Here is a 15,070-nt window from a genome sequence, read left to right on the forward strand (position 1 = left end):
AAAATAGTTAGCACTACTTTGCCTTTCATTGTCTCAGACCAATGATACCATCAGCCTTGGAGCCGTTGCATCGAGAAAAGGGAAACCCTGCAACTCCCAACTACAGGTGTGAACAAAAAAGTTCATTGGTGTTCCTGGAACCTAGACGCAAATAAATGTTTGTTATAACTGTAGTTTCAACAGGTGTAATGTGTCTTCCAAGATGGCTCTCACATCCAGAGAGCCGTGATTCCCACTGATGATGGATCTGGACCAAACGTGGCACACAGAACTGCCCTTAACCAACAGAAAATATTAGAAGGGTTCGGGAGTGATTGACTTAGCATGGTGGGAGTTGCAGTCACCCCACATCCAGAAAGCCCTGTGACCCCCACCGACAATGGATCGGGACCAAACTTGGCACACAGACCTTCCCATGACCAACTTTAAATACTGGTAGGGTTTGGGGGCAATGCCAGAGGATGATGGGAGTTGCACTCCACCACATCCAGACAGCACTGTGAAAGTTTCCAACAAAGGCTCATTGTAGACCAAACATGGCATACGTACCATATATGACCAATCTGAATACTGGAGGGGATTGAATACTGAGTCCCTTCGGGGAGATAGGGCAGTTTAAAATATTATTATTATTATTATTATTATTATTATTATTATTATTATTATTATTATTATTATGACAATGACAGAGGATGGTGGGAGTTGTAGTTTACCTACATCCTTATACATGTTCTAATGATATCATTCATAAAATCCAAAAGCAAACAAGGAATATTTTGAATGTTTACCCTTGCAAAATTTCTAACCTGGGCATCACCATGTACTTCATAGAACCATAGAATAATAGAGTTGGAAGAGACCACATGGGCCATCTAGTCCAACCCTCTGCCAGGCAGAAAAAACACAATCAAAGTAGTTAAGCTAGTGCTATATAAAACTTGCTAATTCTTTAAGGCACCACAAGACTCTGTGGTTTGACTGAGGAATGAAGATGAACTAGAAGCAAAATTGTACATTTCTCTGGCAGGTATGTTTCTGTCTCCAAATTCGTCAGCTATTATGACAACACTATTAAATAATCAGGCATAAAACTACAAACAGCTTTATTGAAAACAGCTGTTACCTTATAACTTGACATAATTGAACACATTCAAATGGCATGGATAGTGAAACCTCTCTGCCCTGGCTCTGCATTCTCGTTGTGTTTTCACCCAACCATAGAACGTTTTCGTCCTCTCAGCCGAACTTCGTCCAGTTTTTTAATCACTGCAGCTGATTTCTTTGAGGCTGCGGTGTACTTCTTCAGGAGGACTTCAAACAGGGCCTCTGTATTCGGATGGGTGCTCAAAAAGGCTTTCTCCAAGACGTACAAATCAACGCCCTTGTCTTCAGGAAGGGCAGAAATAAAGCTCAGCCCCAAATCTATTAAGACAAGATCTAGCTTATCTGCTGGTGGTCGCAAGAGCATGTTTGAGGTCGTGAGATCTCCGTGGACAAGGTCTTCATCATGCATCCGTGCCAAAATGTCACCTATTTTCTCTGCTAACACAGTAAGGCTACTGGAACTTTTCCCAGATTGCTGTTCGGAGATGATATAGTCCCGGACTGTGGTTGATCCCACAATATCTTCAAGGTAGATGCAGTTGGAAACATAATCAACAAAGTACACAACGGGTGCAGAAATCCCTTAAAAAAAAAGAGAAAGATTAATAAATGATTAATCCCCAGCACAGTGCAAATTGGGTTGCTGTGAGCATTCTCTCCTGAACAATTCACCCACAATTATGACAGGCATCCTCAGAGATTGTGAGGTCTGTTGGAAACTAGGCAAGTGGGCTTTACATATCTGTGGAATGATGTCCAGGGTGGGAGAAAGAACTCTTGTCTGTTGGAGGGAAGTGTGAATGTTGCAATTGGCCATCTTGATTAGTATTGAAAAGCCTTGGAGCCTCAAAGCCTGGGTGCTTCCTTTGTTGGGAGGTGTTAGCTGGCCCTGATCGTTTCCTGTCTGGAATTCCCGTTTGAGTGTTGTTTTATATTTACTGTCCAGATTTTAGAGTTTTTTTTAATACTGGTAGCCAGATTTTGTTCATTTTCATGGTTTCCTCCTTTCTGTTGAAATTGTCCACATGCTTGTGGATTTTAATGGTTTCTCTGTGTAGTCTGACATGGTAGTTGTTAGGGTGGTCCAGCATTTCTGTGTTCTCAAACATAGGACTCTATCGTATACCATGCAGCTATGGATAAGTCTACATAGGGACCACCTATATAGGGATACATAGGGAACACAGCATTGCCCAAACACAAGTCAAGGAACATGAAAGGCACTGCAGACTCACTCAGCCAGAGAAGTCAGCCATAGCAGAGCACTTGATGAACCAACCTGGACACAGCATATTATTTGAGAACACAGAAATGCTGGACCGCTCCAACAACTATCATGTCAGACTACACAGAGAAGCAACTGAAATCCACAAGTATGTGGACAAGGAGGAAACAATGAAAATGAACAAAATCTGGCTACCAGTATTTTTAAAACTCTAAAATCAGGACAGTAAATAAAGAACAACACTAAAAAACCAAAGGAATTCTAGACTTGAAACGATCAGGGCCAGGTAACACTGATTAAGAGCTGATAATCAGGCCTGCCCAGCCCTAAGTTATTGTTTTGGTTTCTTTCAGCACTTTAGTCTGCATCTTGCACAAGCCCTTGCCCTGCCTTCTCAAATTTGAACATACCCACTTTTTCTGGCTACTAGTTGTTGATGTTGGTTTATTATATATTTTTATGATTTTTTACTTTTTTCGTTTTAATTGTTTTAATTATAACGTTTATTTGTTATAAGTTTTTAATTGTGTTTTACCTTGTAGCCTTTGTTTATGCTGGGCTTGGTCCCCATGTAAGCCGCTTCGAGTCCCTTCAGGGAGATGGTGGTGGGATATAAGAATAAGGTTATGATGATGATGATTATTATTAACACCTCCCAACAAAGGATTCCTCCCAGGCAAGAAGCAGCTAGGCCTTTAAGCTTCAAGGCTATTCAATGCTAATCAAGGTGGCCAATTGGAACATTCACACTTGCCTCAAACAGACAAGAGTTCTTTTCTTTCTCCCATCCTGGACATTCCACAGAGATATAAACCCCACTGGCCTAGTTTCTTTTTTATATATAGTTTTATTTATGGTTTTAAATGTATACATAAAAACGGTGGAACAATTGAGTGAAATAAAGAAGAAGAAAAGAAAAGAAAAAACCACGCACAGAACTACCCCCCAAAAGTTTTCCACTTCCAAGATCATCTGCATCGCGAAAAACTTATCTTCTTCTTCTCTCAACCAGTTATAACTGGTAAAACATCCATATATCTCAAGAAGCCTGAGGTTTCCAATAAACATAATTATAGAAGTTTGATTTTATCTTTTTGCAAATATTCTCAGTTTCTCCCAATCTGTCCACTGTCTTGGTGAAATGTTTTATGATACTTTTTGAGTTAATAAGTCCATATTTTTAATGTCTATTAATCTCAACATCCATTTCTCTACTGAGGGAACTTATTGCGTTTTCCATAGTTTCGCTATACATATCCTAGCCGCTGTTACCATATATGTGAAGAGCGTTTCTGTATTGAGGTCAATTTGAAAATTCGTAATACAGTAGAGTCTCACTTATCCAACACTTGCTTATCCAACGTTCTGGATTATCCAACGCATTTTTGTAGTCAATGTTTTCAATATATAATGATATTTTGGTGCTAAATTTGTAAAATAATAACCTAATTTGATGTTTAATAAGCTTTTCCTTAATCTCTCCTTATTATCCAACCTATTCGCTTATCCAACGTTCTGCCGGCCCGTTTACGTTGGATAAGCGAGACTCTACCTAAAAAAAATAACTCTGGTTTTAAATCGAAATTGTTTTTGGAGTATTTTCTCCATTTCTTTGTGGATTTCCTGCCATAACTTTTTTACTCTCTTACATCCTCAACACATATGTATAAAACTCCACTGGCCTAGTTTGCAACAGACCTCACAACCTCTGAGGATGCCTGCCATAGATGTGGGCAAATCGTCAGGAGAGAATGCTTCTGGGACATGGCCACACAGACCGGAAAAATCACAGCAAGCCAGTGATTCCGACTATGAAAGCGTTCGACAACACAGAGAGAGAGATTCATAAATGACTAGTCCCCGGCGTTGTGTACATTTGCTCAAGCCCCGCCCCCGAGCAGAAGCCCCTCTCCCGAACTCAGGCCCCGCCCCCGAGCAGAAGCCCCGCCCCCGAACTCAGGCCCCGCCCCCCGACCTGCTCGTCGGCACCGCAGCAGCGAGCGGGCCTCTTGCGCCGTCCGCTTTCGGCTCAGCCGTTCCTCCAGGAGAGGGTGGCGATAGCGCTTCGGGAAGCGATGCTTCACCACCGCCGGGCGGCCCAAGAAGAGGCCCCGATAGAGCCGGGCTTCCGCCCCCTGCTGAACCAGCTCTAGGCCTGCCATGGGCGGGGGCGCCGCCGCCTCAGGTGTGGGCCTGACCGAGCTCCCGTCCCCCGCCGGACCCGCCATGCTGCCTGAAGGAGCCTAGACAACTTGCTTACTTTCCACGCATGCGTAGTAGTCCGAGCTGCGCTAATGGCGCACGTTACGTCAATTGCGTCTGGAGCAGCTTTTACGTGTGTGTGGATACATCTATAGCAGGCATAGGCAGGCCCGTAGCCAGAAACAAAAATTCTGTGAGGAGTTGAAACTTTTTTCCCCGAGAGGACTTTTCAGGTCAGTGTCTCCTAATCTGGCACGAAATCTCTCTTGTGACTGCTACCAAACGTCAGGAGACTTCCGGTTTTGACTGCAACCCCCATAATCCTTCAGTATGGCTCCCGCTTTAGGCAGAAGTAAATCCCACAGAATGCCCTGGCTCATATTCCTTATAGAGTCTCGCTTATCCAACGTAAACAGGCCGGCTGAACGTTGGATAAGCGAATAGGTTGGATAATAAGGAGAGATTAAGGAAAAGCCTATTAAACATCAAATTAGGTTATTATTTTACAAATTAAGCACCAAAACATCACGTTATAAAACAAATTTGACAGAAAAAGTAGTTCAATACGCAGTAATGTTATGTTGTAATTACTGTATTTACAAATTTAGCACCAAAATATCACGATATATTGAAAACATTGACTACAAAAATGTGTTGGATAATCCAGAACGTTGGAAAAGCAAGTGTTGGATAAGTGAGACTCTACTGTACTGGTAAACCAGTGATTTTTTATACAATCTTGCCCTCCCAAGTCCTATTGGCATCAGGCAACATAGCTTTTGGGAATGGATGATGGGGATTGTGGTTCACCAGTATCAAGGGTTTACAGATTTCTCCAGTTTTGGCTGAGTAAGTGTGTGGGGGTTTTTTGCAGCCCTACACAACAGTTCTGTGCAAGTTCAAAGGCGTATATTTTGAAAGAATTGTTCATGGGATCACAGATTTAATAATGAGACACACCTGCCTCAATGAGCTTTTCAAGCAAAATTAACTCCAAGTAGATTTGCCATTAAAAAGGAGCCCCGGTGGCAATGTGTTAAAGCACTGAGCTGCTGAACTTGCAGACCGAAAGGTCCCAGGTTCAAATCCTGGGAGCGGAGTAAGCGCCCGCTGTTAGCTCCAGCTTCTGCCAACCTAGCAGTTCGAAAACATGCCAATGTTAGTAGATCAATAGGTACCACTCCAGCAGGAAGGTAACGGCGCTCCATGCAGTCATGCTGGCCACATGACCTTGGAAGTGTCTACGGACAACGCCGGCTGTTCGGCTTAGAAATGGAGATGAGCACCAACCCCCAGAGGCAGACATGAGTGGACTTAACGTCAGGGGAAAGCTTTACCTTTTACTAGATTTGCCATTGCTTTGATGCTGAGAGAGTAAGGCTTGCCCAAGATCACACTGTGTTTTCATGGCTAAGCAGGGACTCAAAACCTGGTCGCCAAAATCTAATGATGCATCTACACTGTAGAATGAATGCAGTTTGAGACCACTTTAACTGCCATGGCTCAACCTTGTGGAATCATGGAAACTGTAGTTTGGTGAGGCGGTAGCACTCACTAAAATTCGCATGATTCCATAGCATTGAGCCATGGCAATTAAAAGTGGTGTTAGTTCATCAATTCTGCAGTTTAGATGCATCCTTAGTTTATCACTTAAGCCATTGCACCATGCTGGCTCCCAAGAGTGTGACTGTTTTATGGGTTTTGAAAAGGCGGTGATTTTGTAGCTGTCCCTACAGTGGCAATTTCATCAACATGAGTCTTATCAAGGGCCTTGAAACATCTGTATTATTTCCTACCCTGTATACATGTCTTTTCAATAGTTCCTTTTGTTACTTTCTTCTAAGCCAATGGGACCGGATTTGGTCTGTATCAGGGGTCCCCAAACTTTTTATGCAGAGGGCCAGTCCACAATCCTTCAAACTGTTGAGGGGCCAAATTTGAAAAAAAAATACAAACAAATTCCGATGCACACTACACATGTCTTATTTGTAGTGCAAAAACAACAACAAGAACAAGAACAATGAAATAACAATAAAAGAGCAATACAATATTTAAAAATAAAAACAATTTTAACCAACATACATTTATCAGGATTTCAATGGGAAGTGTGGGCCTGCTTATGGCCAATGAGATAGTCAAGTTAATTAGGATTGTTTTTGTTGTTGTTGTTGTTGTGTGCCTTCAAGTCATTTCAGACTTTGGGCGAGCCTAAGTCTAAAATTTATTTATTTATTTACTATATTTATTTACTACATTTGTATCACACCCTTCTCGCCCCAAAGGGGACTCAGAGTGGCTTACAAATTATATGTACATACAATATGTTATATTATTAGCATAGCACACTAATAGCATTATATATTACTATATTGAACTATACCACTATACTGTAATATTATTAGTAATATTATTAGTAATATATAATTAATACTATTGTATGGTATTATTATTAGTGTTATATTGTATTACATTATAATATTATTATCAATATTATATGTATATACAATATATTATATTATAAAACTGAGGGCGGGGGCCAGGTAAATGACCTTGGAGGGCCGCATCCGGCCCCCGGGCCTTAGTTTGGGGACCCCTGGTCTGTATTAATCAAGTTGAATTAATAAACGTGGCTGATATTTTATCCATTTGAATTATTCTGTATCCTTGCTATTAAACAAGTTACTGTGGACTCAGAGCATGTTGCAAATACATCTTCATTTATTTGCATATTTATTACACTCCACCTTTCTCTCAGTGCAGGGACATCACATTGGTTTTTCTTGTTCCACACTTCTTATAGAAAACCAGCCTGTTTCAGTTGCTGTTCTTAAATTTTGCAATGAGTATGTGGAGACCTCTGCTGACCAGCTTCAGAAATAATCCAAAAATTTGAGGCAAAACCTCTCTAAATAAATCTTACCAGAATAAGTTCATCATCAGAAACAACTTGAAGGCATATCTTTTTTATAATCCTGAAGAGCTGCAAATCTACACAAAATAAGTGTTCGGTTTGGTTGTCATGAACCTCTTAAAACCAGAAAATAGTGGCTTGGCTAATGCTTAAGACAATCAGCCTGTTCTTTCCTTTATATACTAAGGCACCTTCTACACAGCTGAATAAAATCCCACATTTTCTGCTTTGAACTGGAATATATGGCAGTGTGGATTCAGATAACCCAAAGCAGATAATGTGGGATTTTCTGCCTTGATATTCTGGGTTATATGGCTGTGTGGAAGGGCCCTAAGAAACTTAAATCACAATTCGGATTGCTAGTCAGTCCCAGGCAAAAGGAAGTTCTAAGTAGAAGGCAAATAAATATACGTGAAAGTGGCTGACTAAAGTTAAAACAGGTAACTACATTCATTGGATAAAAGATTTAATATAGCTATAAAATTTTTTGAAGTTTGATTGTTTTTCCAATATATAACTAATACAAGCAATATGGCACATCAAATGCCCTTTCTCTATGCACAGTCAGTGCTCAAAGGCTCGCTAAAACAAAAAAGTCTTCACTTTCCTATGTGAAAGGATAGCAAGGAAGGGCCCCAGTGTAGCCTTTTGTGGGACATTCCACAAAGCCATATAACCCAGAATATTAAGGCAAAAAAATCCCACATTATTTGCTTTGAGCTGGAATATATGGCAGTGTGGACTCAGATAACCCAGTTCAAAGCAGATATTGTGGGGTTTTCTGCCTTGATAATCTGAGATATAGGGCTGTGTGGAAGGGTCCTGAATTCACACTGCCATATATTCCAGTTCAAAGCAGAAAATGTGGGATTTTATTCAGTTTTGTGGACAAAGTTTGCAACAAAGTTTTGGAGCAGTCACCTAAATGACTTTGTCTCCCATGTTTCTTTCGGATATAGCAGGTAGGAGGATGGGACACACAAAACAATCTCCCCAGGAGATCTCAAAACATTGACACAGTTGTAAATAGTCCTTTAAATAAACTGGACATGTGTATAGGGCTTTATTGGCCCTAACCAGCACTTTGAAGTAGTGGAATCTTAGTAGTAGGGTTCCTGTATGGTTAGTATGGAAGGGAGGCAGGGATTGGTCTTGGCTGGTCTACTTTTCACATTTTAACATAAACAATAAATCAAAAAGGATATTCCATTGTGTGAAGCTAAGCAGTTCATTGCTGCAAATCAGACTTTTGTGTAGTTTGTGAACTAGACATTGCTGTTTAACATTTATTGGCCCTGTTTGGCAACAACAACAAAAACACAACACTTGGAACAACAATATCACTATATTTTATCTGAAGTTATAAAAAGTTAGCAAATATTGTATTCTTCAAAACTAAAATACAACTGAATTAAGTGGTACAGATCCTCTTATCCAAAGTGTAATGCTTTTAGAAATTGTATGGAGAACTGATTGATTTCTTTGGGTGATGATGAGAGGTCTGCAATGAGAAGACCATTTGTGGGGCAACGACTTACAAGCAACTTGTGTTGATGTCCCCACCCCGTAGAACTTCAGTACCCGAAATTTTTGGCTGTACTCTTAGTATTATGTTTAGTTTTTCATCAAACATGTTTGAAACTACAGCCGTTCAGATGTTACACTGCAGCTCCCAGCAGACCCAGCCAGCATAATGAATAGCAAAAGAATGGCTGAGTTACAGGAATCACAAGACACTATTTTTCAGTGACACAATGGTATATACTAATACTTATAGTGCCTATGCAGCATTTTGCTTTCAAAGGCAGAGCTACCAAGTGGTTGAAAATTCTGACGGTTTTTGTAAGGTGGACTTTTGAGAACCATTTATAGATAAAATAACACATGCAAAAATAGAGGAGTCTCAACCTCCAAAAGCTGCAGTAAAAAAACGTTTTGTGAAATACCACTTGTCATTAAGGAATAAAGAAAACATAGTAACTCTTTTTGTCAAAATGCCTTCTTGTACATATCTATTACAGTAATCTTTAATGTAGTGTCTTCTAGATATGCTGTACTATAAGATCCAGGTTGGCTGGGGATGATAAATATTGAAGTCCATATATCTTGAGGTCATCAGGTCAAGTACATAGTTTTAAAGCAGTGGTTCTCAACCTGTGGGTCCCCAGACGTTTTGCCTTCAATTTCCAGAAATCCTAACAGCTGGTATGGGATTTCTGGGAGTTGTAGGCCAAAACACCTGGTGACCCACAGGCTGAGAACCACTGTTTTAAAACAACATGAGTCCTGTTCTTTTTGTACTTGCTCACTTTCAGATCTGTCATCAGAATAAGACTCAAACAGAAGAATCAATTGAGAGTGAAGGTGTACTTGTAATCATAAAAGAGATATTTATCAGCTAAAAAATCTACATACAATAAAGAAAATAACACCTATAATATGAAGACATATGACTCACTTGCCAATGGCCAGACTACAAACTAAACACTTACCAACTGCCAAACTACAAAGACAACTAAAAAAAAAAAAAGCAGACATGTAATAAGAATAGATCTCGGGGGGAGGGGGGGGAATAATATATGAGTTGTTTCTTTTTTATGTCAGGAGCAACTTGAGAAACTGCAAGTTGCTTCTGGTGTGAGAGAATTGGCTGTCTGCAAGGATGTTCCCCAGGGGGGTGATGTTTTGATGTTTTTAACCATCCTTATGGGAGGATTCTCTCATGTCTCCGCGTGAGGTGGAGCTGATGGAGCTCACCTGCTCTCCCCAGATTCAAACCACCGACCTGTCGGTCAGCAAGAGTTTTTTTTTAAAAAAAGACAACATGCCAAAGGTACAAGTTGTGAAAAGTTTACTTTCTTTGTCCACAGGATTAACTTATATCCTTTTGTTCCAAGAGAGGCCCCAAAGATTTGCAACATGAATGTCTGGCCCAGTGCTTCTCTAGATGTCTGACGTGGCAGGCTGGAAGAAATTTTCCCCAATGGCCAGAGACCAGTACCATATTGTGGCTTTTGAGTACAGTCTTTCTCCCTCCACCCTGAAATTTCACCATGGAAAAAGCTATGTTTTCCAGGGATTGTGACAGATGCTTGTTGTTGTGACACGGTATATCTCAGAAATAATATGGACCAAAAATTGCTTGGATCTTTGCCCTCCGTTAGCATTTTGACCCGCTACCACCTCTCAATCCTACTTTCAACACTTGAATTCTTGTCATACTACAACATTATTTAGATACTTTCCTCAGATTCAAGCAAGGTTTGGCACAGAGAGCTGAAGGGCTGGGGCTACTTATTGAGAAAAACAAGCCTAAAACTAACTTGTATTCATTGAAGCAGTTTCAAATTCTTAGGATCCTTGCCAATAACAGTAATCTCTTTTTCTTAGACAAACAGATTTCTGACTTTTTTTCCTGGCAAAATTCCCATGCCATTTACAAAGAGATACAGTCAGACCAGAGTATCACCTGTTTTATTTCACTTAAGGCTTAAATCAATCTGGTGATATTCAGGCACCTTGCATTAAGCTTTACTTGTTTTATTTCTGCATCTGTATGCAGTCAGGAAAAGATTAATAGTACAGGAATACTCCTTGTCTTTATGTGCACATGTTTTAAAGCTATGTTTGTCTATACCTTTAATGGCTGTGGACTGTGGACTTTAGAAACAGGAGCTTTGACACCTGTGTTAGAGACTATCTACAACAGGTATGGGCAAACCCAGGTCCAAGGGCTGGATGTAACCTCCTGGACTCCTTTCTCAGGCTCTCCTCTCTCACCATCCTATCCTTCCTTCCTTCTCTCTTTCCTTCTTCCTTCCCTCCCTCCCTCCCCTACCTCCCTCTTCCTCCTTTCCTCCCTCCTTCCCCCTCTCTCTTTCTCCTTCCTTCTTTCCCTTTTGCCTCCCCTCTCCTTCCCTTCCCTTCCACCCTTCCTTCCTTACATTTTTCTCTTCCTCCCTCCCTTCCTTCCTGTGCTGCTCTAGAGACCAGGACACAAGGGAGCAATGGGTTCAAATGGCAGGGAAAGAGATTTGACTGAAAAGATTAGGAAGAACTTCCTGGAGAGTGGCATAGGCTGCCTTGGAGTGTGGTGGAGTCTCCTTCTCTGGAGGCTTTTCCTTAGAGGCTGTCTATCAGTAGTGCTTTGATTGTGCCTTCCTGTATGGTAGGGGGTTGGATCCCTTGTGGGATCTCTTCCAGCTTTAGGATTCTAGGATTATATATGAGTAGGCAATACGGGGTCTCATGGATACACTTTCGCTCCTGTCCACCATCTCATCCTGACCAAGGCCAACCCTTTTAGAAATCAAATCATCTTTCCTTCACTTTCTGCCACCAAAGGAGAAGAGGAAGGGCAGGAAAGGGCAGGGAGAGGACTTGGGGAGAACTCCCTCCCAGCCCACCCACCACACTCTGACTCACCATGCAAATCTCAACTTAGAAAATTTGTCCATGCCTGATCTACAAAGTGATTAAAGCTACATGATTCTTGGCAATTGTGAATCTAGAAATTCTGCTGACAAGAACTTGAAATGTGTGGGGTCTGAGCCTATGGCTCCCATTCATCCTCCAGACAGCATTGCCATTGGTCATCCTGGTTGGGATGTTGGGGAGTTGTAATTCCAAAAATTAAGCTTTCCCAAACTTTGTTGACAGCTTTAGGGATGATATTAATGTTTTGTATCTGAACTACAATTTAAACATGTTCATTGAAATACCTGTCGTTTTCTAACCTCAATTTGTTAATATCTGCTCATGATTTAGTTATTTAAAGCAATTTCTTCTATTTCTGGGATTGTATGGTTATTTTTTTCCATCACCTAGGGCAAGGCAGACCATAAGGCTTCTTTGTTAAAGCTTTGATAAAACTCCAAGCAAAATGTTCCAGTCTGACAAAATTACTAGAATGGATTCCACTGTCCACAATGAAACTTCATATGAATATGACAGTAAATATGGATTGACCATGATCACTTTGCATGGTCTGCTTTATTCACATTACAAATTCTTTCAAAATTCAGGAACTCTGTGGCCTTTGTAACCTTTGTGGCCTCAAACTATTACACTATGTAACACAATTTTTGTTCCTGGGTTATAAATGTCATTTCCTAATTGAGTCTATCATAAACACATGGAAAAGGTTTATTAAACTGCAAAAACTTTTTGAGGGACATTCTGCAGCATATTTTGCTGTAATTTTTCAATGAATATCTCAGTCTCAACCAATTCTCCATAGTTTGTGGCAGCCACAAAAACCAAGTTTCTGGAGTATAACAACTACTTGCAAAGTAAGTACTGCACAATTAAACAGGAAATAACACATTCAAACTAGGAACAGATTTTTTCAAATGTTGTTACTTAGTGTTATTTTCAGACCATCAACCATTAAAAGCTGCTTAAAAATACACAGAACCTGTTGCCAAACCTCTAATTACAAATCCCAATTAGTAAGGAAAGATTAATGTCATTCAAGCAGTTGCTATTATTTTCAAATGTCATTTCCTGAATCCCTTTGAAGAAGAAAACAGCCTTTTGATCTTATTGATTTTATTGGTCATATTCATCACTTCAAGCCATTCATAAGCTTACATTTTTGCAAATATGCAAATGGTTTTTAATATTTAATTTAAATAAAAAATTAGATAATGTGAATGAGACCAATATTTTACAAAACATCTGGTGAGCTTCTAAAGTCTTTGAATATAGTCTGTATTGTATGATGTTTGGAGAAAACAAAGGAAGCCATGAAAGCATACCTCAGATCAGAAGATACAGGTTTCAAACATATTTTCAAACAAACTGAAAGGAAACAGAATACCTCTTGCCACTCCAATGTCTGATGTTTCATAATAATTCAGGAAGTCTCTAAAAGAGACATATTTTAGTAACTTTTGAAATGAAGTTTTGGATGGAATGGGAAGGGAATGTTAGAAAAAAAATCTAATCGACACTTGGTTGTTTATTACATGCCAGCAAATAGCTAATCGTTTAAATACATAGTTTGATGTTTTTACATTGTCTAAACCTTTGGTTCTAAACTTACCCTCAAAAAGCACAAAAGAAGAGATTGTTTTACTTTGCTTTTCTTGTTTATAATTCTAAATCTATGCCACTTCTGAATGGGGTTTGTTAACTGACCAAAATTAAGAAAAAAAAACCATAGGTACACCTACACTGTAGAATTAATGTAACCTGGCACCACTTCAACTGTCATGGCTCAATGCTATGGAATCATTTGAGCTATAATTTTACCACACATTTAGCTTTCTCAAAGTGCAATGGTGCCTCAAAAAACTTCAAATCCCATGATTTCACAGCATTGCACTGAAAGTGGTGTCACACTGCATTAAGTCCACAATGTGGCTTTTTAAACACAAGGTTGCAATTGCTTTATACCAGGCATGAGTAAACTTCAGCCCTCCAAGTGTTCTGGACTTCAACTCACATAATTCCTAACAGCCAGTAGGCTGCTAGGAATTTGAAGTCCAAAGCAAATGGAGGACCGAAGTTTGTCCATATCTGCTTTAGACACTATTGAAATTAATAGACAATGCTTGCTTTTCACAACATGAAGATAGACATAATAGTTTGCTAATTTCTGATCAACAATTATTATTGAAGAAACAAAAAACTTTTTATTCTTTTTGTACTATAATTTTTGCTGTTATAAACTGGTAATACTTTTGTCGTCTAGTCTTTTTAGTAGAACACACATTAATCATTTAGAGTAGTAAGACACTTTATCTTGTTCTCTATGCAATAGACAAATGTAGTTCATGTGCTAGAAACTTTGAATGTATAATGTCACATTTAGTAAGTTTTAAATATATAGCCAATACCTAAATATACTGAATTGCAACTCCCAGCAACTCTAGATAGGAAAACCAGGACTGAAAGTCCCCTAAATTCTGGAAGGTGGCATGATTCCTACTCCTACCTTAGCAGCTATCTGCATAGTACTTCAAATAATAAATGTTTTGTAAATGCCCACTGGCAGAGGATTTAGTCTCCCTCACAGAATTGCTTGACTAGTCCACTGTAATTATCCTGATTGCACCCTGTTAAACTTCTTGGGAACAAAAGCTTCCTTGATCTTATGAAAAGAGATATAACTTAATAGTATATGTATGTTATCTCTTCCTCTTTTGTTGTTGCTTGACAATTTGAGAACAGGATTAACATTATAGCACTGAATGCTATGTTTATTTGGATATAAGTATAAGATGCTGTTGTATATCTTGAAATGGTTTCTAACTGCTGGCACCCCTAAGGGCCCTTCTACACAGCCATAAAACCCAGAATATTAAGGCAGATAATCCACAACATCCGCTTTGAAATGGATTATCTTAGTCCACACTGCCATATAATTCAGTTCAATGTGGATTTTATACAGCTGTGTGGAAGGGGCCTACACTAGCCCTATCGCAAGGGTTTCTTGCCAAGTTTTGTTCAGAGAAGTTGTGCCTTTATCCTCCTCTGAGGCTGAGAGAGTGTGACTTATCTTCCATCACCCAGTGGGCTTCCATAGCCAAGTGGGGATTCAAACCCAGAGTTATTGTCTAATAATCAAAGCACAACATCCAGCTGGCTTTCAAAACTGCAAGGCTATTGACTAATCCTTACAT

The 15,070-nt window shown here is 39.7% G+C and overlaps 1 protein-coding gene across 1 annotated transcript; it reads right to left on the bottom strand.

Moving 5' to 3' along the window:
• Positions 1 to 1,086: 1,086 nt before the first annotated feature.
• tp53rk (TP53 regulating kinase) lies at positions 1,087 to 4,599 on the bottom strand. The gene is made up of 2 exons (XM_003220639.4): positions 4,305 to 4,599; positions 1,087 to 1,686 (listed from the first exon to the last, which is right to left on the bottom strand). The coding sequence occupies exons 1-2, from the start codon at positions 4,555 to 4,557 to the stop codon at positions 1,208 to 1,210; spliced, it is 732 nt and encodes a 243-aa protein (XP_003220687.2). The 5' UTR covers positions 4,558 to 4,599; the 3' UTR covers positions 1,087 to 1,207.
• Between the last annotated feature and the right edge of the window lie 10,471 nt (positions 4,600 to 15,070).

The sequence above is a fragment of the Anolis carolinensis genome, chromosome 4 (genome assembly GCF_035594765.1).
Source record: "Anolis carolinensis isolate JA03-04 chromosome 4, rAnoCar3.1.pri, whole genome shotgun sequence".
NCBI lineage: Eukaryota > Metazoa > Chordata > Lepidosauria > Squamata > Dactyloidae > Anolis > Anolis carolinensis.